This window comes from Cyclopterus lumpus, chromosome 9, assembly GCF_009769545.1.
Source record: "Cyclopterus lumpus isolate fCycLum1 chromosome 9, fCycLum1.pri, whole genome shotgun sequence".
In the NCBI taxonomy this organism is placed as follows: Eukaryota; Metazoa; Chordata; class Actinopteri; order Perciformes; family Cyclopteridae; genus Cyclopterus; species Cyclopterus lumpus.
The window spans coordinates 9850277-9877144 of record NC_046974.1 but is presented as its reverse complement, the minus strand read 5'-3'; the positions used below and the strand labels follow the sequence as shown (position 1 = coordinate 9877144).

General features: G+C 45.7%; 1 protein-coding gene across 1 annotated transcript in view; it reads right to left on the bottom strand.

Annotated features, from left to right (window-relative positions):
* The window catches only part of fbrsl1 (fibrosin-like 1), a 253704-nt gene that overhangs the window by 124236 nt on the left and 102600 nt on the right, over positions 1–26868 (bottom strand). Inside the window, 2 exon segments of the mRNA XM_034541227.1 lie at positions 16571–16606; positions 20775–20876. Of these exon segments, the coding sequence (XP_034397118.1) occupies positions 16571–16606; positions 20775–20876 (138 nt within the window).

The window sequence follows — 26868 nt, the reverse complement described above, 5'->3', positions numbered from 1 at the left end:
CATGTGTGTAACTGTGTGTGAGGGTGGAGATGGCATGAGGTCAGGACGGAGTTTGTGTCTGTTTGCATCCATGTGTGCAGGCAGCAGTGTTGCGTATGGCTCGGTGCTAGCGCATCTATCTACAACACACATCTCTCCTGTCACACCGTTCATACTACTGACTGACACCTAACTAAGCAACTGCACATTGGCACAGGGCTTTAATGCGGGTTAGTTAATTAGATACAACCATTAAAATGTGAAAAAGACACATGATCTTTAAGGAATTTTAAGATGCTGAGATTTTCAGCGAAACTTCAGAAAATACTTTAAGAAATAACACCAGGGAAGATACATTTCCTTGTTCCAGCATCATCCTCGAGGAGAACGTACGTATCTGGAGGCTAACGACACAATCGGCCTCCAGCAAGCTGACTGGCTCGGAGCCTCCAGTCGTCCAACGCAGGAGGCAGGCCACAACTCATTTATGCCTTTCTCTGGGCTAACACTGCTTATTAGCTGGAATCAAATGATCCAACACGTCTAGTGCCATAGGCAGGCCCGGCACAGAGGAGCTCAGTGTGTGTGTGACATGAAAGAGAGAGCGAAAAGGGCAAAGCGAAAGAGGGAGAAACACAACTGCAAAATTCCATTAGAGGAGTCTAAAGGCATCACGCATAATGAATGGAGCCACGAATCACGCCTGGGAAACTGTGACGCTCAAAATTAAAAGTATTTTTCAACTCGGATTGTGCCCTCAGACGATCTTCATATGGCCCATGTGAGATGACAGCCATTTCCTTTTAAGATGCCGGCTGATTAATTCCAGCTGACCTTGTGACTGATTAGTACTTGGTTTGCAGCCGGAGAGGCGAAAGAGACTTCTAGAAAGCGCCGCTGTTTAGGGAGATACGGCCCGCAAACAAGACCTGAGGTACATCTACACCCGCGCATACACACATCTGGGGAGAGGAAACACTGACCGTCTACATGAGGCATACCAACTTGTCATCATGACACATGTGACCGGAGGAGTGCTGAGAGCTGGTTAAAATGCATTGTAAATAGGCCATTTATAAGTAACTTCAAAGAATGATACAACATATAACATTAAATATTAGACACCATGTTTAAACAGATGTGGACAATGACAAAAGACTCCAATCAAATGGGCGCCGGTCCCAATCTGAAAGGTGCCGGATCACGTTCCGGCAGAAGCCAGCACAAATCTGGCTTTGCTTTATCTCACAAAGTGCAGCAGAGACTGATTGAAATTCCATTAGTTTTGCAGGTATTTGGTCATAAAGTATTCTACAAATGGAAATGTTGACCTGATGATGGCATGAGATGAAAACAAGAGGATCACCAAAGGGGATTACAACTCTTCCTGGGGAGACATTATCATTATCACTCAATTGTGAGAGATTCACTCAGCTTTCCGCTCTGTTTTGGTCTCTACTTGTGAAATTCATGGCGGTCGCAATGGGGGTCGGATTCCTGCACCTGGAATCAAAGGCACCTTCAAATATGTCATTTGTGCCTTTTTGTTTTCACATTTCAGTACGTCAGCTACCACGGCGAGGCAGCTAATTTGCACTTGTTGTGCCCCCCCCCCCCCCCCCCCCCTCTCTCTGGCAGTTTGGGCAGTATCCTCGGTGAGAGCTGGCCCCCATTACTCTCTGCTCAGTCTTTTGGCCTTAAGGCTATAGTCCTCTTGTCCTCCATTTTCCAGTCCCTGACTCCCTGTCATGCTATGGGCTGCAGCCTTATCTCTCCAGTACACAAAGCTCCTGCTATCCACTCACAGCACGTTGTTCCCAATCATCTCCTTCCTGAGTCGGTCGAGGTGCCAACTCGTCCCCACAATTAGGACAGAAAGACAGTATGTGCTACAAAGCCCGTGGGACTGAGGGCAAATTATAGTTCTATACATGCAGTGTTTCATTTTAATTTGATTTACTTTGCTTCAATAATTCAGGTTTATTGAAATGTTAAATATAAGTTGATTATAATTATGAAAGACAAAACTTACATGTCAGTACATCTACTTTCTCTGTATGGAGTGATCAGCAGACGTGTAGAACCACAATTGATTACAACAGACGAATTGTGTTGAATTCTGCTGAAAGGAGTGAAGTACGACACATTCAATGCACTACTGAAAGCAGCTGAATATGACATATTTTTATATAATGACAAATGTAATGAAAAACACGAGTACAAAGACATGCCTTAGTGCTTGAGGTTGTATAGAAATAAATGGAAAATTTAGAGAAAATCCATTTCTTGCTGCATATGAAGACTGAACAACATTGTAACAGCAGTGAAACGCTTGCAGCACATATTTGTGATAAACACGGTGTCACAAATTTAATATGGACACATCCAGTAAATGGACAAATACATTCTGTCACAAGTTAATCTGCATTTTGCCAGGTCATTTCCGATTTGGTATTCTGCACCCTCGATCCAATTTAAGTAGAATGTCTGCAGTCAGAGAGAAGGGGAATTTATTCCGAGCCAATAAAAACAGGCGCTTGGTGAAAATCACCATCGGCAAGTCATTAAAAGTGGGAGAGGAGCAGGGTGTGTGGAAATGGCTCATCGGCTCCCCGGGTGCTGCTCACAACAAGAGACCTGGACACGTAGACCAAGGCTCTGATGAATTGAGCCATAAAGGTGATTGGCTCAAATGAAAATCTGCGCCTCTGAGGCAAAAACACATCCTTTTGATTTGAATTCATCACCGTACCGAACGGATGGCATGCTCAACCTGGAAGAAAATGATACATGGGCATAAACAAGAGATTTGCACAGTGGCTCAGCGTGAATTCCGACATCAAACCTGGCTGGCAAGTGAGACAAACCAAGCCTGTGGGATGCATAAGCCTTCATCACCGCCCTGCTACTGGTTGTCAGGTTACGAATGCGAGGCCCCGGGTGCAATGTGTGATTTTAGAGCAGCGGCTGCCTGCTAATTATCAACCTAGGCAACACGCAGCCATTAAAAACGCAACCCCGAGTGTCTGCTGAGCTAATTTGTCTAATTACGTCTTTGTAACTTATGAAAAGACCTAACATCACCCCGAAGGCTTGCTTTCGGAGTGGGAGCTGTGTCGATGGTAAATGAAAAGTTTGCTGTCTTACTACAGCCACATACGAGTGCATCGATAGCGGCACGGCACTGGGAGTATAGGAACGATTGTGAGGGGGAGGTGGCGGAACCCCTGTAGGGTGATGCTGTAACTATTTCTATATCCCAGAGATTCCTCTCCCGTGGGACAGCCACCCACACCCTGCAGACAAGCCTCTTGTTTCTTTTTGTCCGCATTAATGTGGCATTTTATTCCAGAATTTATCAGCAAAACCAATATTTGGTGCCAGTTGTGAGATGTGTAGGCATTCAGTCACTGTAATAGATTGTGACTGAGCCGTCACAGCAATGAGGGTCTGTGGCAGCTCTGCTAATGGGAGGAGGAAAGGGGAGTTGGGCGGACTTTTTGTGACATGTGTCGATTCACTGAAATTGAAAAAGCCTTAAACCAAAAAAAACATGTTTCAATTATTGTGATTTTTAAATGGGGATATGTTTTAGAATTGAGTGCTGTGTTTGGGAAACAATTTCCGTTCAAAGCGTCTGGGTTTCCACTTGCATCTCACAGATGTTGTCGAGCAAGTCAAATCACTGTGTTTGTTAATAACTTAAAGTTAAACTCCATCATATCACCAGGATCATAAAGAATAATAAAGTCATAAAAAAGAACAAACAGGATGATGCCATCTTCTGCCTTCCTTCTTCCTCTTTCCAACAAGAAAGACTGGTTGACTATGATAACATCTTTAGTTTCATCATAGCAGCTCCCAGGAGCCTGGCAACTTGGCTATTTACTATATAGTCCCTCCTCTCTAAAGTCCCTTATGGTTGACCTTATGGGGGCCCAGTGCCAGGGGATACAACTGTCAAGGTAACAAATGTGATGGTTCAATTATTAAAAATAAATAAAAAAAAATAAAAAATGATTATGTATGCGTTTGCCTCAGGAAGTCTTAACATGGTTATAGTTTGTCAAAAGTGTTGACCTGGCTCACAAAATGTGTAATCATACTTGAAGAATCTCTGTCTCAAATTTGCAATCATAAGATAAAGCAATGCCAGTGTGGTTCGTAATGCATCATCAGTCTTGACTCAACCCACTCATTTGTGGACAGCGTGGTGCACTCGGGGCCCGCCAGAGGTGTGTCAACTGAAACCCAGACACAACCTCAGAGATCTGATGGGGCCCCTATCTCGGCTCGCTTTTTTTCTTACTCACCTTCCCTCAACTCTTTCTCACTGTGCTCGTACTCCTCTTTTTTTCTAATCAGGTGAGATTGTATCGGGCCTCCGCTGTCAGTAACCGCTATCGGTTGTGAAATTTCAGAAGGCGAGGCGCGTGGGAACCACAGTATCAGTTGTGCTCATCTCACCCGGCACCTTTACAGACGCGCGGGCGGTTTCTGAAAAGGCGAGAAAAGCTTCACAAAGAGCATAGCGGAGGCCAGTTTAACACAAACTGACAGTGGAAATATTTCATACAATGTTCAGCCTCTCCTCTCTGCTTCCGTCCTATTCTCTGCTTGTTTTCTTTGTGCAAAACCTCTGCCAGACTGTACTGGCTCTTTGCGAGATCAATTTACAACATCGTGAAATAACATTTGGGGGGGGGGGGGGGGGTGGAGGCCTCCGTTTGCATGAATCTGCCGAGCAGATATGGAGGAGATGCGAGATGTGATTGTTGGCTTAGAAACTCCTATCAATCATACCATTCTTAACCGTGAATACAAACACCTGAGGGACTAAAAAAATGGAGCTGAATGACGGCCTCTCCCCGTGGACCCGCATTATGTCCACTACACCACCATTCAGTGCAAGTATATTCTTCCACAAGCTAAACTGATGCTCTACATTCAAAGTTAATTATGTTTCTCTTACAATTGAGCTGGCTTATTGAGTTTCAGGGTTCCGATAAATACAGCACAAGCTCCCAGCACTGATGCACACCAACACAAAGTAATCCCCCGGGTGCCACTGAGATGCACTCTCTCAGTGAGCAGAAAGCTAATCCAGCTGAGAAGTGGAGTTCAAACCCTTGGAATCTCAGCATGAGCTGGTAAAGTGTGGGTGGGGGAAGGATTGAGTGAAACGCATTCATTTGTTCAACTGCCACACATCCTGATGAGTTTAATTGTGACGGTTGGCTGATTGATCCCTGGAACGGCAACAATGTTTGGTTTCCTCATTCACAGGATTCTCTTTAAAAGGGAAGGGATCTTTTGCAATTGGACTAGGACTTAGACTTTTAAGTACTAATTTCTAATAGGTGATATGTTCTTGTCCTCCTGATCCCTAGAGGTGCTGCCATCTCTTTTCTTGACTCCTTCCAAATGCATTAGCATAGCTAGCAGTGCGGGGGCGTCGGTGGCTCCATCAGTAATGTCATGGGCACTTTAACATGATGAAGCACGGCGCGGCCCCGCTGGCATGAATAATTCACATTACCACGCACCCAGAGAGAGACAGCGAGAGAGGGATTGACTTTGCTACAATGAATTGTGGGAACAGATGTGTGATTTTTAAGGCGCACAGGCCTCTGTTTTGGGTGAGCGAGCAATTTTAATTCAATTTGATATTTCTCTTTTAAAGTGAGCCGAGACCTTGAGCTCGGCTGGGGGAAATGAATAGGGGGGGGATCAGAAGAGGGAGCCATAGTTATAGGGTGGGAGGGGAGAGGGGTGGAGATCCTCCCCGCCATCCATCACAGTGGCACTTCAATGATTGTCAAATAAGTAGCCCTGTCCAAACTCATCTTTTATCATTATGTATGAATGAATCTATCTAGGGATCACATCATCCAGCACATGGGAGGGCTGCATCTCATATACATGATAGGGAGACGATATGGAAATGGGATACATGATAGCAGAATGGCTTGGATGGGAAGATGGATTCACATCACTGGCTGGGGGAATGGACCACTATTTGATCTGAGCACTCTGTCTATCCTGTCAGTCTTTGAAATAAAACATGTACAAGCTACTGCTTCCATTACAAAAGGTACAGTCTCTCTGAACTTAATGCAACACATTATTTTTTTCTCTACTAATAACTGCCGAATAGCTCCTCAAGTGGTACTGACAAACCTCTCACTTTGCAAACGGTGTTCGATTAAAAGTCGTGGCCCCAACGCTGACATCGGAACTTTAATGTAAATAATTCAGCAAAGGTGGTTTAAAACTCGTGGCACTAGATTAAGGAGGCTCTGCTTGTAAAAGCCATTTCCAAACTGTCACAGGGCCTTCTTAAAGGCAAAACAAACCCACCTTAATCTCTGCTAATCATACTTAAGCATGAACGTTTCATGTGGAAATGCCTGGCTACAATTAAGAGACTTCATCCTCATTCCGGGGGTAACCCTGTTACAATCCAGAAATCCTTTAGGCCACAACAAAGACAAGATGTGATGCAGAGACATCAGATGCAGTACACTGCACACAGCATATAAGTAATAGGAGCAAAATCCCACATTACAGACACCATGTTTGTTGACTACATGAAACACTGCAGATAATGAATTCAGGCTGCCAAATTTCAAGATGTGCCAAAAGATAAAGCTGTTATAAACAAGGAAAAAAACAACAACGATAACATCAGTGATTGGTTGTGATTAACATCAGCCTTCTTACGTGTCTCAGAAATTCAAATTACAAGCCTGATGTAGGCAATGCCAGGGACCATCCTAATATTATTATTATTCGAGACGGAGCATAACCCAACGGCGGTATGATTACATTTGACTTGCAATGATTTCCCCCCCTGCATGAGAAAACAACAGCTTGGAAAAACTAATAGACGTATTCCCCAAAGTCGCTTTGTTGCTCCTGCCTCGCTTTAAATAAATCTCATCAATGCAGAGAAAAATGTTTTGATTTTTCCGGCATTTAGAAAGTGGAGATAAAAGTCCAACCCATCTGTCCCTCAACTTCACGGGGTGCAGTGCAGCGGAGGAAAGGATTTACCAAACACAGCTTGGTAAAGTGCATCTGCATCCACCACACTGCTGCCACTCGCATCATTATCCTCATTGCCTATCACTTTCCCAGCTGAGCCCCCTTTTGGAGACGGGGGCTGACACATCGGCGGCGGAAAGACACCTTTAAAAATATCTGACACCCCGTAATAGAAGAGAAAACACTTCCGTATTGTTGGGGAGCCCTGGCGCTGTGCTGGGTTTAAGTAAGTTTGAGTAAGCCATTGTCTGGTGTCACCTAATTGGATCAAGTTCGTGTGGGGAACAGATGTGTATGGCTGGCAGAGGGAAACACTGGACCAGAAGATGCCAGGGCTGGAATTGCTTTGAAAATCGTTTCTGCATCCATACAACGAGTGAGAATAGAGGAGCAATATACAGTATAAAAGAACATTTGTGTCGCAGTCGGAAAAGTAATAAACACTTTGCCTTTGGATTGGATTCAAAAAGGTCCCAATTTTCTTTTTGTTCAACCCGGGGCCCAGCCATACATCTGTTGAAAGGGAATGTGTGTGTACACAGAGATTCAGAAACACGCTGAGGCAGTCAGCATGGCAGTGTTCGTGGCAAAAGTGATGACCCTGGGCAATAGACAAATCACACCTTGGAAACAGGGTATTGCTGATCTAATTAAGAGCTGGCAAAAGGTGACACTGGGTGTGAGAGATTTCAGCCCTGAGTCTTTTCTGTTTGCAGTGAGCTGCCGCAAGCACAAGAAACATTGGCATAAACAAAGAGAGATGAACAGACAGAGATACAAGGAAGCACTATTTCCAATCAAGAATCTGCCTCCCCTCCGACACAGCTCGATTTAACCTTGAAGAGTAATGAGATCTGACTTGCTTAAATGTTAGCATTCTTAAATCATCAGGAAGTGCCTCCAAGGAGCCGATAATCACTGTGCCAAATTGCTGCGCTCGCTAATTTCATTTCTCCCTAGCATTTGCTTGCAGTTAGTGTCGATTATTCAAGAACAGGCATTTAATGCTGCCAGGTCCCAGGGGTGTTACATTAAAATGTAATAACTTGCAACATAAATGAAAACAAAAAACATTACTTCTTTCCCCCCACAACTTTCTTCCCCCCCTCCCCTTTTCTCCGCCACCTCTCTCCCTTCCTCCCTCCTCAATCTCTCTCCACTCCCTTACTCCATGGTGGGAGTTCGAATCTAATTCTCAGCCCATCTGGCAGGCGTAATGAAGGCGGGCCGGGCTTGTGGTGCCCTGCTGCCATGGCTCGGTGGAGCAGGAGGCTAGCTGGCAGATTGGGCCGGGATGAGTGGAGGGGAGTCGGGCAACCTGCTGAGTGAGTAAGCCAGCCCAGTTAATCTCCCATGTGCCCCAGTGTGATCGGGCCAAGGCCAACCACACGCGGAAGGCACAGTGGATGGGGTCTGCAGCGTGAATGGTGATGGCCATAAGACTGGTGGGTGAGTCTGGCATTCATTAACGTTTCCTGGCATTTAGCTTATTCTTCTATCCAAAGCGACTTTCAATGAGTGAAACAGTAAAATAACCTTCATCTTGAAGACCGCTCAAAGCTTTAACAACCAACCGTCAGTGAGAGGGTCACAGCTAAGCCAGGACAACAACCACAACAACACAACCCCAACTGGGTCTGGAGTGGGATCAAGGGATGTTTTTTTTATTATTATTGTAAACTGACTCAGCAGTCATGAGGAAAATCACATGAAAGAACCCGAAAATGTTGAATTTGTATATATTTCAAATGCACTTCCACTGCTTCTATAAGATCTGTGCAATGTTACAGAGAGTGTAAAGGATATATTCACAAATAGTATGCAGGTCTACGGATAGTCAAACAGGTAGATTCAGCCCCAACAGGTGCAGCCTCAGAGGAAACCAAAGACAAATAGTGTCTTAGCACCATCTGGCACCGACAGAAGTTCACTAGGATTTACATATGGTGCAACATGGCAAATAACAACTGTGAGGTATGGCTGGACAGCACATTTTAAAGTTGCAAGGACCTTAAGAAGACAATTTTTCTTTTCTTAGCAAGTCAGTACGCAAATGCAGGAAACCTGCACCAGCTTGGTGCCAATGTTTGCCCTAAAGGTTAAACCACGGCATGTGCAGGGCAACACAAAGGCACGGCAGCTCAAACGGAGGGCTCTAAGTCTGCGAGGCATAAAAGAGTGAAAGACCAAAAATCAAATAGGCAAACAGAAAAAAAAGTATCTACAACATAACAGGAAGCTAGGCTGACAAAACACAGCAGGTTTTCCTAAGCTGTACTCCAGCCTCTGGAGGAACCACAACACTGTCATTAACAGTTACTCTCCTCATAAACACACCAGCATCAGCTGGAGGTATAATTGCCCCTGCTTCTCCTGTAATCTTATACCTTACCTGCTGTTACTGTCAGACACCTTCTCCACCGAGAGAGACAGAGAGACAGCGAGAGAGAGACTTAGGGGGAAGAGGGAGGGGTTGTGTGCATGTGTGTGTGTGTGTGTGTGTGTGTGTGTGTCTAGTGAAGTTGGAGGCAGGGTAGGTGTTGCTTGTGTGCTGTCAAATAATCGGTAAGGAAAGTCAAAAGACGAGTGTAGAGAGAAAGGAAAAGGAGAGAACACATGCCAGAATGAGTGTATGTTGCTCACAGAAATCCCAGGAGCGAGGCTCATGGGCTCCGATGGAGAGAAATTGTGTTCTTTTCGCTGAGTGATTAGAAGACGAGTGGCAGAACATGACCTACTTAGTAAAACTTTTTTTTACAGATTTTGGAATAGGTACTCAGGCGGGGTAGAATTACATTTTGAGAGGCGGGTGGGAGGTTTAACCCTAATAGATTCATAGAAACATTAAAGATAGCAGGAATAATTGCCAGGGGGTGTCTGTGAATATGGAAGAAAGTCTCTTCATCTTATGACCTCTCAAACTCAAACAAGGGCTTGCAGTCATCCTCTGCTCTGACTTTGCAGCCAAAAAGCACAGATGGATGCGTTTGATCCTACAGATAAGCAAGGTTAAAATGGAAAAAAATATGAATTAAACATTGTCTGACAAAGGCTACATGGGCGGGGTTTAGTACCTTTTTAAAATTAGCTCGGAAAGTGTGGTAGGAGGCGTGAATGTTGAGAGGAGCGGAAAAAAAAGAAGAAAACAAAAAGAATGAGAAACCTGCTTCCTCAAAATCTGTGAGTGAAAATGGCAACGTGTTGTTTTTCGTATCCTGCCCTATTGCAATCCAATACTAGAAATCCATAGAGGCCGTGAAAAAAGAACACGTTAGCGTTGCTCTAGAAATGGGCCCGCCTCTGGCTCTTCTTAATTTCAGGCTTTGTTTGTGCGGCGCCGGGGAGCTCTTGTGGGTTTGCGGGAGACCCGCAGGCCTTTTGTCTCATCAGTAGGTGGTTTCTGCTTCGCGCCTGCAGCGCTGTGTTGACGTACGCCTTTTGTTCTACCTCTCCGTTCGAGATTCGGTCACGGGTCGCGGATTACAGGCAACACAGCCATCACAGGTACACTGCTGTTTGTTTCCCTTGCAACAACTGTTAGCGCTCGGGAGAGAAGCGGGCACTGAATTTCTATCAGTCAGAGAAAGTGGGGTGTGTTACGAAGAAGAACGAGTGAAGAACAACCATGACAAGTCTTGGGAAGTCTCGCAAAATATGTTATTTTTCTCATTTTGTTCCTCCCAAACTTAAATGGCTTCCTTCATATTCCTTGGGGCACATTGGCAATGCTGCAATGCCTGCTTCTTAAAATGATAGAGACTAATATTACACTTGTGGCATTGAATTAATAAGCTGCAGCATGATAAATCTCTATGATTTATTATGTCCCCCCCAGTGTATAATCAAGTGGGATGAGAAAGGGAGAGAGAGTGAGACCGAGGGAGATTGGAAGAGACAGAGAAAGAGACATAGCTGGGTCTGAATTGAGACGCAGCGGACTGGACATAGCTTTTGAATGAAGAGTGTTAAACAGTCAGTCACCAACGTCAGTGGGTGTTGTGTAGCAGAAGCACGACGATTGAAATACCAAAAAGTTCAATGTGCAGAGCACCATGAAATATGGAACATATGGAAGGGCCACAACAGAACTAGCAGACGTTCTTATCCCAAAACAGTGTATTTCTTTTGGAAGCGTCAATTCCCCATACGGGCGGTTTATGAGAATATCACACCTCTATGGAAGTCATCCCACAGTCCACAGGAGGCTTTCTCTCCCTCCTGTCTGCTTATGGTGGGCTGCCATCATATTAATTCCCCGTTCCCAGATAGATGTTTGTAATTGGAGCTCTAATTTATGATCGGGCCTTGGTGCAGGATAATGATATGGAGCATTGTAATTTGCTGATGCAAATTGTACGTTATAATGGGGAGCCATAAAAGCCCCAGCAACATCTCGGAGACTTGCCAAACACCCTGAGCGTTCATTACAGCCCTCATTAAAACATCCACGTCGTCATTGGGAGCTCTTACAAATGGAAGGAGCATGTAATTGCTGCTTGATTGTGGTATATGTAACATATGATAAAGTGGAATTACCACTTTATTTGTCTACAGTGTCCGTGAAACTTAATGGGGAGAAAGCCTGCAGTAAACAAATCCTCAGAGAATTGTAGGATTGTTACGTTATAGGGCTATTTGTTTAAACTGGGGCAAATGTGAGTTGAGGGACAGTGCATCCAGGACAAACTACGCAAGAGTGATGATAATCAAGGCGAGGCTTCGGGGGATAAAACTAATGCTTTTACTCACGAGAGCCTGTGCTTCATTTGGACTAACTCCAATATGGGTGATAGCGTAGAGCTTCGTCTGGGAATACATTAACTTGATTTGATATGAGAAAAGATCAGTATTGTTCTTTTTCATTACCAGGCATCAAAGTCATCACCATAAATTTGCTTTAAGGGTGGTGGAACAAGATTAAAAAAGGTTAGAATGAGCCGTTGAAGTCACCTCTGGTGAATCCTTTTTGTACTAATGCCAATTTGGGCCGCGGAAGTACAGCTTCTAGCCATTTCCAATCGTTGATCTCAATGCAATCCTAACAATCCTGGAATGCGGTGAAGCTTTTACGCAGCCTTAAGAGCAAAGCCAAGTGGCAAAAGCAATTAAGAGTTCATTTGGAACAACTGAACTATGCTGGGGCTGTTTTTTTTCTGAGGCCCGGTGAACACTAATTCACAGTGTCGTCTTTTTATTCAAATGACCTCTCCCAGAGTCCTCTTTGTGTTGGTGCCATTCTAATGCATCTCCATTAGAACAAAACCTGAGCTGCATTGCTGAAAATGAAGTTTCCCTCCTCAACTCTGAATGATGGCAGGCCTCCGTCATCAGAGCTGTATGTGTTCAGCCACTGGAAAAGGATTTTCAACCATGCCATTCAGCCGGGGCCCCAGAAGCCTGCAGCCTTTATCTGCAGAACTGTTGATTGATGTGTTGTGGGCCCTGCTGTGGTTAACAGCAATTTTTATCTGTTGCTAGCGGCAACCGCCCAGGTCCCTGGTGCGCAGTGAGCAGCAGTGTCCGGGATCTGAAGCCAGACCGCACACGGGGATAAACAAATAGGTTTTTCAAAGCGGACAGCCCTCATAGAGAGGCCCCTGACAGGCAGAGCCCCACCCCAAGGCCAGGACAATGTCAGGGCCCCAGCCTACTCCTGCTGGGTTCTTGGTTTCCTTCACTAATTTTCACCATGTGCAGGGCCGGTGGTATAGAGACACCTGCACACCCCACTGAAAAGTAAGCAGAGCGAGAGAGACAGAGGTGCTCACAAAGACGTAGTTAAAACATTTCATATACTGTGTGGGAAGCAGCAACGGCTTTTTGTAGAAGCTCTGTATGCCGATAATGGTGCAGTGACCAAGAAGACCTTGCTGCAAAAATATCTAAGATAGAATTTACACTCAATTTCCTTTCAATTGCTGTGTTTAGCATTTAATCCAGGGGATCTGTGTCATTTTGTTTAATAAAGCATGAAGCTTTAATGGCTTCTATTATAATTAAGTGACATAATCCTTGTATTCGATAAAGATCTTGTAACAAGCCTCGTCACTCAGACAGGGAAGCGTGTTTGCCACAATGTGGAGGTCGTGAATGCCAAATCAATTAAAACAATGATGTTTAAATATGCACAAATGACTTGGAGACTGCTCTGTTTAGAGTATAGACTCATTTAGCGTTAAATATGATTATGACAACCCGAGCAGGGGAAATGAAGAATGGGTGTGTCTGAGAGCTCCGAGCACTCTCCCTCAACCCAAACACTCCGGCTAAGGTTTTACTCCCTGACATCGCAGAGATAAACCCTCCCAAAACAGACGAGTCAGATTATACTGTCAGACAAAGCTCTATGCTTTTATCGTGCGTGAAAACATGAGCTTGGCCTTGGGTGGTTTTAAAAGATGGGGGAGACTGAAGTTCAATCACTTCGTCTGAAAGGAAAGGGAGGTGTGTGGTTTTTTTCTCGCTTAGCTAAAATGTCTCCTCCCCAATACAGTACATCCGGCCCAGGGGTAGCGACAGTATGGGCAGATCGTTCCAGTGAGATTCTTTGACATTTCCCCCGGTCTCTTGCAGCCTCTATCTCCCGGGCGCAGAGAGGGATGTTGGGTTCTTTATCAAGGAGCCCCTGAGAGAGGATGATAAATCGCCAGAGCCCAGGCCAATCTCCAGTGGAACAACAAACAGGTAGCAGCGCAGGAAACAAGCCACAGATATTGTCTCCCAAACATAGACGAGGCTATAATGAAGCTTGCACAAAGCAGACAGGAGAGAGTCGGCCTGATAAACAATTCCATATCCAGTCTTCCACAGAGAGCGAGATAGCGATTCCCAGTCATGCTGCTACATATCGCTGCTGGACTCAACGGTCCCTCACCCCTGAACAGGAGATGAAGGTTACGGGGGGGTGGATTCAAGTCTAGCAACGGCATCACCTGGATAAACACATCATGGTTGTATGAATGAGTAACTTAAAGAGGGTTGTCTGAACAATAACAAGTCACATATTTTTGTTTGTTGTCCTGCAGTATAGATAGAAGCTAAGCAAGGCAAGCACGGTGCAATGTTTGATGTAATGACAATAAAGTCAACACGTCACTGTTCATTATATACGTATTATAGAATTGAACATCACACCAGTTGTCTCCTGGGTGACTATAACATGTATGTCACGTTATTTCAAAATAGATTTTTTTGGCCTTTTGCCTTTATTTGTCACTCAATAAAGAGGCTAGGTTAAATATATTAACACTTCAAACCGGTTGCTATTACTGTATGTACGATATAAAGTGACTGTTCCTTTGCCTAAGCGAGAATAAAAAGTAAATGGCCACTATTTGTTAGCACTGTTGTAAATGCCTGTCAGGCAAAGTGTCTGCAAACCACTAGATACAACTTGGAAGCACTATCAATAATTGGAAATGTGTTTTCAATGAGCAACTTTGTAACTGTAACACAGTGGTGAAATATCTCTAAGCTCTTTGTCCAGTTTTCTAGACAAACAAAGTACAACAGAGTGTGTGCCAAATCACTTTAACACAGTATAAAAGGTATTTTCTGTTGAAAACCCCCTAGTGACTTCCAACTTCCCTTTTTCATGAGTCTGGCACTAAAGCCCAGGGGCGGCCTTTCCATTCTTGACCAAACCATTCAAATGAGGCCATTAAAGCCTGGCAGGCAACATACGAAGGGCGACATATGGAAGCATACACAAAAAGCGGCGTTATCTCCCATAGAAGTAGAAAGCAAACTGTCAGGAGAGATTGCCTTTTTTTACCTCCTAGTGCCTTGTGACAGATAACCAGCCCCCATCTACCAGCTTGATTTTATTGAGAGTTTGTGGAGAGGCAGACTCGCTGATGGCGATCAGGGCCAAGGGCCAACCAGGAGATAGCTCTGTCCGTGCTATTGGTGGCCGGTGGCGCTGCCTACGCCTGTGTGCCCACCCTGCTGACCCTCACACAACCCCTCCCCACCTCACTGACAGCACCCCACCCACATACATAGCCTCTCTCTTCCTCCAGCCATAGCACTCCATGCAGACCCTGGTCTTCTCCTCCGCCTCCTCCTCCCATACCCCCTCAGCCTCTGCGTGGCAGATCCCTAGAGCCCCCTAACCCTACGCCCTATGCCCCCCTTCGAAACCATCATACTGTAAGGCCTGAAGCACTTACAGATAAGGAGACCCCAGAAATCAAGCGGACCCGGCAGCAGAGCAGATTGAGAGTCAGAGCTCAGCACCCAGGAGGTGCCCAGAGGCTAAGAATGCTGCAGATTGCACCATCGGATAGCCAGAGAGCAGAGCCAGACAACATAAAACTTCCTGCCCTTGTAACTGGACTTTCCTTTTCTTGCACAATGCCAAATGCCAATGACCTCACACCACCACCACCAAGCCTCCTCCCCCTCCATTTCTGCCCACTCACTGTGACTCCTCCCTCCTTTCTCTCAGATAGCGTTCCCTGCCGACTCAAACTGACAGCTTGAGCCAAAGGGCTCCGCAAGCTTTTTGGGAAGGTCTTATTTGTTTTCATCCATCTGTGAGTATGCAGCCGCTGGGGAATAGGAATGTGACATGTTCTATTAAAAAATAAAAAATAAAAAAATAACACAAAAGATTGCACAGAGATCAAGGTCTTTTGAAGTGAAGCTTTGTTCAGTGCTTTAACTGCAGTCCTTTGAGGCAGATTAACGATGACAAACCATTTATAGTTGTTTTGTTTGTCGGGATGATTGCTTCCAAGCTGCAATAAGAACTGCCATATGCCACTCATCAGCTAAAAGTAGCACGCTTTAAAGAATGTTCCTCTTATTAGTTCCCCTTTAAGCAAAGGACGACTGCTGTCTCTATTACCCAGAGACTAGGCACATCATTGAAACAATGGGCGGGCAAGAGCACAAATTAACTGCCTGAAACAGCACCGGGGCAAGGCAACAGATGCTTTCAAGAGATAAAAATAGTCATATTCTGACTATTTGTGAACTAGTCTTTGTTTGAAAGGATTGGGTTGACGTTTTCCAAGGAATCACTAAATATTCCTCGGGCACATTTACCTTGAACACATGGTCGATGACAGAAACCATCCCACTGACTCCTATTACTGTACAGTGAGTCATTTCCAACAAATCACAAGACATGTTTAACTGCTATGCATCCTCCTGAAGATGTACATGTGGTCCTGTGGTGGTGAGACATTGTATTTATTGCATAGATACGGGGGCCTTTAAGAGGCTCTTAGGCATATTTTCATATATGGGAGCAAACGGATTCTCCATTGGCAGTCACTGGAGGAAGACATAAAACTCTGACAAATTGCATCACTGTTGAATGCTGATCGATGCCAATAAAACAAGGCTCTTTTCGCCAAGGTAGCGCAGGACACCTTCCCGCAATTTAATCAGTCAGCCAGAATTAATGTTCCTAATATCATGATTTCTCCATTACTCTATTTAACATAATTAAAATGTCGAGCGCCGGGGCCATAAAGCGGGTCGTTGGAGATTGTAATTCTGCCGTAAAGCTATGAAGCATGAAAATGCCACTTACCGAGTAGCCGCGGCCTGACAGCGAGTGAATGGAACTCTGTAGGGAGAGAGAGGAGAACAGGGATGACCTTTAAGAAGTGTTTCACTCGCTGACACAGACATGATGAAGCAGCGCCGCTTTAATATCAATATTCACGTTAACCTTTTACCCGCCCCGCTATATACCGCACGGCGCACACATCCCTCCCATACATTCTGGCGTCCACCACGGGGGTAGCCGAGCAGCACCCGATCTAAAAACAATCATTCATGTCCTCGTGAGAGACTTACATTTGAGTTGTCATGGAAATACCCTGTGGAAAACCATAATCCTTTTGTAAGACGATAAGTAATATAGTGCACAATAGTCATTCTATTGCTGCGTAAATGCTTTTTAAGCCAAGTGGGAAGTGTACAGGCTTTACTTGAATCTGAGAGGGTACCTTAGGAAGCAACTGCATGGTTAATGACGTGTTCTAATCTTTGCCTGTTGACTCAGATGGTTTCATAACGGAGTAATGCGCTGCAGCGCTGGTCAAGATTCATTTTCACCACTTGCTTCAGTGCCTGTAGGACGACCATCTGACATTGATAGACACATGGGGTGAAGCCATCACTTGCACCAGAATACAAATGATAAAACACACCGTGATATAGAAATATATATGTTTTGAGAATGAGTAACAGCTCTTCCCTGCTAGCAGGATGTTTGACTGTCTTATTTCATTGTATAATTTCCCCCGGACTTTGTGTTGCAAACAAAAAACAACAAACGGTATACTTTACGGACAAAAGAATCTATCTAGAATGTAATTTTGTCTCAACACTGTTCCTCATGGAATGCTGTTTTTCAATTCTGTCTTTATTTTGTGAGATCTTTTTTTAAATTGCTGTCTGCCACATTTTGGAACCAAACCAACTTACTTCAGCCCCTTTTACTCAAGACAAATATCTCTTCAACGCATTTAGGGATGTGTTTTGGCCCATTAAACTCCTCCTGTGTTTTCTAATGCAGTCCTCTAAATGCTGAACAAGAGCCGGACGGAGACTGAATAGCTAGGTTTTGTTCTGTTCTCTGGCTCTGTCTGTCAGTGCCCAGCACGAATACCAATCTCTAAATCCCTCCCTCCACTTCCACTTTTCACTTCTTTTATTCCTCTGTCTAGATTGGCAATTTCTCCCCCCCTGGTCTCTGGAGGGGACTTTTCTGCTAGACCAATTTCATCCATAGGTCCACCTTCAATCCAAGCGACCTCCCCCACACCTTCACCACCACTGCCTCCCTTGTTTCGCACCCTCCCAATACCCCTCATCCTTTCTCCCACACCTGCTCTTGGCCTCAGCCCTCATCATCGCCTGTGTGCCCCTCTGATTCGCAGGACGGCTCCTGCGGTGACGATTAGGGAGGAGTCCCGCCGCGAACCGGAAAGTCGGCTCTGCGGGAATCAAAAGGCTATTCCCGCTTTGCTCCATCCACTAGCGAGGCCAGAGATAAGGCCGGAGGAGAGGGGAGGAAAACTGCACAGAATGCAATATATGTGCATATAAAAAGGGCCAAACGTCTGTGTTTCAGTGAGCATGTGCTCTGTTGTCTGTGCATGTTGTGAGTGCACTTAAATACGTGTGTGCATGTGTTTGTGCATGAGAGCATATGTGCATAGGTGGTGGGAGGCCAAGGCCATTTGGAATTAGCCTTACTATGTAGAGTTCATTCAACTTGGAGCGTTCTGAGCAGAAAGAGAGGCTTATTTAAATGATAATGAGGGACAATCCATTGGATTTAGTGCCGGTGAAGGGAGGAAAAGAGGGGAGGGAAGAAGGGGGGATCCATTAAAACGCCAGCGGTTCATAAGCCATAGGGTCGGCATCCAGCTAAACACTCTCTCTTAAAAGCCATTATACATGGCTCTCAATGGATTTCTGCCGCGCTTAGGACTTCAAAAGGATTTAAGAACCGCCCCAGAGAGGGAGTGTGGGGGATGGAGGAGGATGAGTGTGTGTGTGTGTGTGTGTGTGTGTGTGTGGTGATTATGTTGGTTGGTAGTGAGAGGAATGGGGTGGATGCTGGCGGCATTTAAGGGTTAACTAAACAGCCCCGGAGAAGAGAAATGTTGCTAAATCCTCCCCCTAATCCTCTCCCCATTTCCATGCCCCCTCCTCCACTCTCCTTACAAAAAAAAAAAGGAAAGAAAAAGAAAAAGAAAAACATGGCGACAAGAGGGGAGGGTCCAGTCCATCTTCTCCCAACCCAGGGAGGCGAACTATATCAGAGCTCGACGGAGCATGATGAGAGAAGGGATGCGAACATGTATATATGCCTTCTGTGGCAGATCAGGTAGCTCGTGGGTTTGGCTGTGTGTGGGTGGGTGTGGGTGGATACAGGAGGGTGTTAGAGACCCTGACAGCACCACAGATGCAGCCCTCTCCTCCGCAGGATACAGATGCTGTGAAACCCACCCCCTCCACCACCTCATATTTCACTAATCCCTGTGTGGCTTAGTGCCGGGGCCCCGCTGCACCGCAGGCACAATTACCTAGTCAAAATAAACAGATAAAGACCCAACCATGGCAATGAACAAACAGCGTCCCCCTTTTTTTTCTTACCCCCTGCTCATAAATTGATGCATGACTGTTTTTGCAGGCGGGCGCATCCACATGTCACATTTGTCTCTATTTCCTTTGGCGGTAAGACAAGAGAAATCTATTTTACTCGTTGCAGATGCGGCATCATTAGTTAAGAGCTCTTAAAGCTTGGGAGCCACTTTGATACGGTGGAGTGTGTTTTACGAAAAAATTAGCAGCGCACTCAATGTGGTGGCGGAGACTTCAATGAAGCTGAAAAAATATAGAGACAGTGACACGGTGTTAGTGAGGAATCTCGCTGTGCGTATGATGTCCAGGCCTTTACTGAATGGAGCAAAGCCAGTAGAGAGAGAGGGACACATTGACGGACATAAAGAGGAAGAAGAAGGTAAAAACAAGCCGAGGAAGAGAGATGGATAGATATGGATGCTGTGGCTACAATGATCAGCGTCTGTGCACCATTTATTTGGCAGCAGATTAGAGAGACATGCCACATCTAACACCGTCGGCGATTACTGCGTGCAACAGTGCCGCCACCCCCACCTACATCACCGCAACCACCCCCACGTCCACCCCCCCCCTCCCCCTCTCTCTCTCTCTCTCTGTCCCCCTCCTTTTCTGTGCTTGTCGTATATCCCTGTCAGAGCTGTCAACCAGCGTCGGTCTTTTATCTGACAAGCCCGCCTCTTCCCCCTGACTTTTTCATTAAAAGACAGCCTTTTACACAAATTCAAGAGAAATAGTACGAGGGGAAGTGGGGGGAGGAGTGCACGAGAGAAACCGAGCAGCAAGGCGTACAGAAAAGAGGATGAAGATGGGAAAAATTAGGCTGGGTTTTTATTGGAACGCTGAATAGCTTAAAACAATGCACTTAATAAGTTCATTAAAATCTTTTCCTTCCATCATTTTACCTCTGCTGGAAAAGGGAGCTGCACATGTTCCTTCCTCTTCTTTCTTTTTTTTTTTTCTCTCTCTCTCTCTCTCTCTCTCTGCTTTCGTCAGCTAAATGAACAGTCTGATTGAATTTCGTTAGGTTTGGGAGGTCTGCTTGACGGGCATTAGTTAGGAAGCATATTTCTACATTTATTTAAAATGAGCCGCTTGGGATTTTGCATAAATTCTCATTATGTTCCCTGTATCTAAATTGCATTATTTCATCCCTTATGCTGAACCAAGGCCTCCATTTTCCTTTGGCACCTACTCATCCTCTAAATGGGCTGCCATATGGATGCTGCTGCAAACATAATTGGAACGGTTTCTTTAACTCATTCCATTCTGGGGTCTTCAAGGTCAGCTCACACCTGGCTGAACTGCGTTAGGTCATGTCTACATTTAACCGCGCCATGCTTAAATAATGCCAGGCCAACAAGGTGATGCTGTGCGACCGGCCTAATCATTTCCTGTCTATGTGCTGCCAGCCAGCCAGTCTTTTCCCCAACACACGGGGGATTTATGAGGTGATAGCTGGAAACAGCAGGAGCTACTGCACCAGCTGCTCTCTGATCTCAGCCTCAACATTGTTGTCGCCCGACCGCTTTCTATAACCCACTTCAGGGTTCTCCTGCCTTGGCCTGTGAAAGTGGATAGCCTAGCTCGCCGTCGGAGGTCTGTGAAAAGGTGAAAGGTCTTGTCCAAAGACTCACCTCGGTGAGCTGCTCCTTGGAGTTGCTTCTGTGCGGTCGGTTGAGCTCCTGCACCTTCTCGTCCTCTCTGACTTTGACTGGACAAAGTGCAAAAGGTTTGATCTACAGAGGACACAAGAAAAAGGACTTGAAATCATCCCCTCAACTCAATAACCAAACCACTGTGTTCACAATAAAACAATACACCCCGGGAAGCAGTTACCTTTCAGACAATGGAGAGGCATAAAGCTGCTCTCAAATAACTGTAAATCACTGCCGAGTGGCTTATTACTTTCATAAAATGGCAAGGGGAAATATGTAAACTGTTATGTATTGAAAGAACATTCCAGAGATGTTTTGCCAGTTTAAGACAATGACGAGGACTTAACATTAATGTGAACACCATCGTCTTATTTAGTTTTGTTCTGTGGCTGCATGTATGGGACCCCCAGCATAAAGAAACCCCCACCCCTCTGACACAATTGAAAAAAGAACAACAGAAATGTAGATTGTGTGCAAATGAAAACACTAGTCAAGTTTCTTTTTCTTTGGATGATGATTTCATTAACTATATTTTAATCGTATTTTGCCATGTTGTCTTATTCCATCCACCAACGCAGCGTCTTAGATGTCGGTAATTCATTAGACCTGTCATTGAGGTTTGTGTTACATTACAAGAGCTTCAACCTGGACACAACTGAAGACCAGAACTATTAATTTGATATCAAAAACGACAATTGTGTTTCCAACCGGGGACACAAATGAAAGATGCATCTTATTTCACTCACTGGGATTTACCAACTCCACAAGATAGGCATGTATGCAGAACTTCAGAGCACAACTACAATGGCTGACTTTCAATGGGCCATAGTCCTTCTTTTCTTCAGCTGAAGGAAACACAACGTTAATGTGGTGTCTCAGTCAGTTTGTGCTTTGGCTAAATGCAAAGCAGAAAAGACTGCAGCAAAAACACCTGCGACCCTAAACCTGGATCCATTATTGCTCGTCATAGCAGCCAGCAACATGAACGCAGCAGCAGCAACACTGTAGTAAACCCAACTGTGTGACGGCCTACCACAGTTGTCAGTTCTTTAGTTGTGGACTTCGTTGTGTCGATTGTTGATTCTAGTATAACTGTAATTTTCTTCCCTGAGAATGTTTTGAACATATACCAATGTTAGTGCGCTCGTATGACACAGAAACATGCCATAGAGAAAATATAACGTTGTTGTTTTCATTTTATTTGTGCAGTTTTCTAATAAAGAAATCCAATATGATTAATAATATTACTGGCACAACATATTATCTATCAGCATCATGCATGATATACATACATAAATGCCAGAATCGGCATTACCACCAACATCATGGTAACTCTGGCTTGGTTTATTGCAGGCCATCAAGACCCACAGTTGGCATGCATTCATATTCCTAGCCAGATGGGAGGTTGGAGAGCTCAGCATGAAGACTATGTGCTGGTGCAGCACCAGCCAATCACAATGTCCCGTGCAGCTTCCCCACCTTGGAGTACAGTGGTGATGGCCGTGGGGTATAAACCCATTTGACTAGCAGTTTGCATGTAGCAGCTCCCCCGGTGTTACGCATGGTGGCTGGCCCTGTTCTCCTGATCTCCAGTGTAATTTAAGCAGATCACTGCCACAATTAACCTTTCCCGGTAAATATCAATTATGGCCCCCGGCTGGGCTAGAATTAAAGGGGTCATCAGCTAATCTGACAGGTCCTGTACGCTACCACCTGGCTGGGAGAGAGGGAGGGAGGCAAGGCGACAGAGAGAAAGTGTTTGTCTACCCTCGTGCCCACCAGCTCACATGCCAAGTAGACACAATTCCCTTTTAATTACCCTGCCACCGCCAGGGCGAGCATGCTGATTGGCCAAGGGGCATTAACAGCGCGCTGAGGTCAACAGTGACAAGACGGGGGTCGGGCGGGGTGAGTGGCGGAGAGAAGGAGGAGCCGCCAAGCAATCAGGGTGTAGAGACGGAAGGAAGAGAGACCTGGCAGGTGGGCCTAATCAGGTTTGACTTCCACCTCTACCCGCCTCTCCCTCTGCCTCTCTCGCTCGACTAGCTGTCAGCCTAATCACTCCTTGAATCACAAAATAGATGGAGGCCTTTTTTGATTTCCTTCCCTCAAGGAGAGCACAAAGAGAGCAATCCTCCTCCGCAGACAGGCATGGAGGCAGAGACAGAGTGTAAAGGTACAGTCGGCGTCACATTGGCGTCAAGTGCAGCCGTTGATTACTTTGTTTACCCAGCATCAGTGTTGCTGACAAATTCCTGAAGGCGCCCCAAGTGTTTCTGTCTCTTCCTGCGGCTATATTACCCAGTCAGCAATCAGCTTGGCTATTGATCAGAGCACAGTGTCTAATTAGCCGCCGAGGTTAATGATGAAGCGTGCAAGGACCATTCCCCAAGCTGCCGTTCAACGGGACAGGAGAGCAATTGATCTAGGCAGGAATTCACCAACTCTGACAAAAGATTGGCAACGCTGACTGCCTGTGATTAAGGCAGGGACTAATTTCTTGTCTGGGGAGGTGTTTAATTGGCCCTAAGCTCCCAACTGTACAGCTTTCATGTGATGTTTCTGTTTCTTTTTTTGTGTACTCATTAATGTTAAAGGACAAGTTAGTGTGCTTGAGGGTGGGGCTAACAGTTGATACAGTGACAAAGTTCAAGGTCATGAAGCCTCTCCACTCAGCTTGAGGTTCATTTCTGGGAAGCCTTGAGGGAGCATTTCTTGGCCACCTGGTTATTTTAAAGCATCATAGTTGGATTATGATGAAGGTTTGACCAATGCATTATTGGGACAAGGTTAATCAGGTTGAAGCAGCAAGTGTGTGTGTGTGTGTGTGTGTGTGTGTATGTGCGTGTGTGTGTGTGTGTGTGTGTGTGTGCGTGTGCGCGCCTGCATGTGTGTGCATGTGTGTGTGTGTGTAGGGCAGTTTGATGTAAGACGACAGAGAGCAGAGACGTAGAAAAACATGGCCAAGTAAGGGCCTGTGTTTTACATGAATAATGTACTAGAAATTAGCTCCATTAGTCTCGGTATTGAACATGTCTGCAGTCCCTCTCTGGAGACTGCCGCTCTGTGCTCTTTAATTATCTTCAAAGGGCCCTCCAGCATCTTAATTTCCCCCTAAGTTGAGTAGTGCTGACTTGGGTCTGCTCATTTATACTACTCTAACCCTGGTTGAAGTCAGAAAGCCCTCCTACTTAGAAAGGGCTAGTCAAGGCATCGATGGAGACAGTAGTGGCTCACATCAATTCATACCAGGCTTGGCTAACTTTCCTTTTATTTTCTTCTTGCAATGTCGATCAATCTGCAGCATGTCAGCAGGGTGCTCCCTAAAAGGTGGCGCTTGTTGTCCTGCTCCCTTGATCCTACCTCGTTCACCGTGCAGGGTTTTTTCGTGTGTGTGTGTGTGTGTGTGTGTGTGTGTGTGTGGGGGGGGTCCTATCGGACCTGGTCTCCCACGTTTTGCCTCCTTGAATAAGAGAAGCTGTTAGTCCTGACCTTGCTTTTCACTCCTTGCTCCAGCTCCTCTCACTCTGCATCGTCTCTCCCAAGCCTGCCGTCACCTGTCAACAGCGCTCAGGGAGGCTGTGCCTCAGCCTTGTCCCAGTGTCAATCCTCATTACCCCAGGATCTTGCCCCCTGCCCTCCACTTCCTTTCTAGCTGCCTTGATGCTCTTCTCCTCCACACTACCGAGCTCCAATACGCACAGGGCGTGGAAGAAAAGAGGGGCTGTACTGGAAAGGGAGGGCCGAAGAGGACGGATACAGATCCTTCTTTTAATTTGTCCTGAAAAGTGTCCTGTGCAAAGGACCCTCACCCCCATTAACCCAGTGACAGGCTGCTACCGCTGCTCAGGGAGGCGCCAGCAGTATGTGTATGTACGTGTGTGTGTGTGTGTGTGCGTGTGTGTGTGTGTGTGTGTGTGTGTGTGTGTATGTAAGTGGGGCCGGTGTTGCGGCGGACGAAGGCACCTCAGCGCTCGGTGCCGGGCTCCAGCACCGGCTCAATCTATCGGCTCATTATCCCCCCCCCCCCCTCCCGCTCAGCCTGGGGTGCAGACAAGTGCACTTTAGGGCCACAGGCCAAATTGATTCATCTGCCTTCATTTTCTTCAGGCTCAGAAGTGGCAGCTGCTCAGAGGCAGGGGGAAGGAGCCATACGATGGTGAGAGACAGAGACGGGAGAGAGGGAAGGAGCGAAAGAGAGGGCCTGGGATAGAGTGACAAGAAGGAGGGAGGCATCAAGAGGAAGAGGTGTTCCCGGCTTTGTTCCTCATCCATGTCTCATCTCATTTCTCCTCCTCCTCCCTCTTCTCCCGCTCTCTTTCCCTTTACAGCACAACCAACACCTCCCTCCCTTGAAATCGCTATCAAGACATGCACTCACTCCCCCACCAAGTCCCAAGTTGGAAATTAGCCCAAGGACAAGCTATTGGATTTACTACAGGGAGAGCAAATGGATTTTTGCTTTTATTTTGACGAGTCCCAGTGTATCCATTAAGCCTTTTAATCATACATTATTCATAGAGCTCGCCTTATAATAAATGACCACATAAAAGAGGTACACATATTATACAAGGCCTAAAATGCCCCCATAACTCTCTCTCCTAGTGCACTCAGAACTACATTACATTAGAAAGCTGGTTCACAAATATGAGCCTGTGAAATCACAGCAAGATGGTGTTTCTATTCCCAGCAATCACACCAGGACACGACAAGAGTCATCAAATTAAAAGCAACAGTTGCATACAGATGGGGTCCGGGAAAGACAAATTAGAGGGCGTGACCTATTAGCCGTTTGTCATTGTGTCCTGCGCAAAAAATCTCAGCGTACAATGCTACACGGTGTAAAGCTAACTGGGGTGGCCACCGCGACCGCCCGACACTGTAACAAAGCAGTCAACCTAAGAACGGAGCCGCTTACTCAACCTGATTCCCAGCCAACGGGGACCTCAGGAGAGCCCGAGAGTCCCGCAGGGCCCAGTCTGGAACAGATGAACTGGAGAGAGGAGCACTCCCTGTGGGCCCCGGGTCTTGCAAATCACTCTCACCATATGCCTCCTGGGGGAGTGAGGGAACAAGGGAAGCGAGTAGGAAGGGAGGGGGGGGGGGAACCCATCCCTCAGCACCTGTCCCGGGGGTTCACTGCCAACCGCAACCAACAGACGCATACACAACCCGCCTCACCTGTCAGCCAGGACCAGAGGAACAGTATCTGCCCTGCACTGATAAGCACAAGGCCTTACAGCAGAAACACCCCAGCCCCCTCCTCCTTCCACCCCAAGGCAAGCATTGCTCAGCGCTACCAACAACAATTAGGCCGATGATGTCGAAATGCTAATGATGTTATTGGAAGGAAAGCAAGGGAGCGTTGCTGTGGATCTGCGTTTTGCTCTTCACTGCCGGAGCCGACATTATGCAGATCTCCCTCCTCTCTTGTTGCTCTGCAAGAAATGCACAGCTTTGATTTCTGTGTACACTATTAGCGTTTAAAGCAGTGAGTGCATTTTGCAAAAGATTTATGCATGCTAACAAGAAAAATTCAAATGGCTTTCACTTTGGAGGTTGTACTATCATTCTTTTTTCAACTCGACATGATTATTTGCAAGTCAAAGTTCCCTTTGGCTTTCAAAAGAGAGGGCACATTCAAAGTCGCAGTAAAACAACTTCAGGTTGTGGTACATGCCACTGGAAATGCCACATTTGCACTTAGTGGTCAGCAAAAGCTTTTGGAGATTAAGAGAGAAAATGATTTATTCATTCATTTTCAAATGTGCGCTGCTGTACCTCTCAATGCTATAATTATCTCAGCAGAGATTTCAATCACCAAGAGTATTTTCAAGGTAATGGGGAGTCATGGAAAAAAGGAAACGTATTTATGTGTATATTCTCAAACTAACTTTTCTGCTGCAGTGTAAAGCCCTTAACAAAGGAATGCATACATTTTTATCTTATTGCCTTTTTTTTGCATGACAGCAACTTGCAATCACACAAAACCACCTTCCATCATAATTAATGCTCTTTACGCAATACTTCAGGACCTCATTGGTAATCCATATCGTACCATCCATAAGTACCA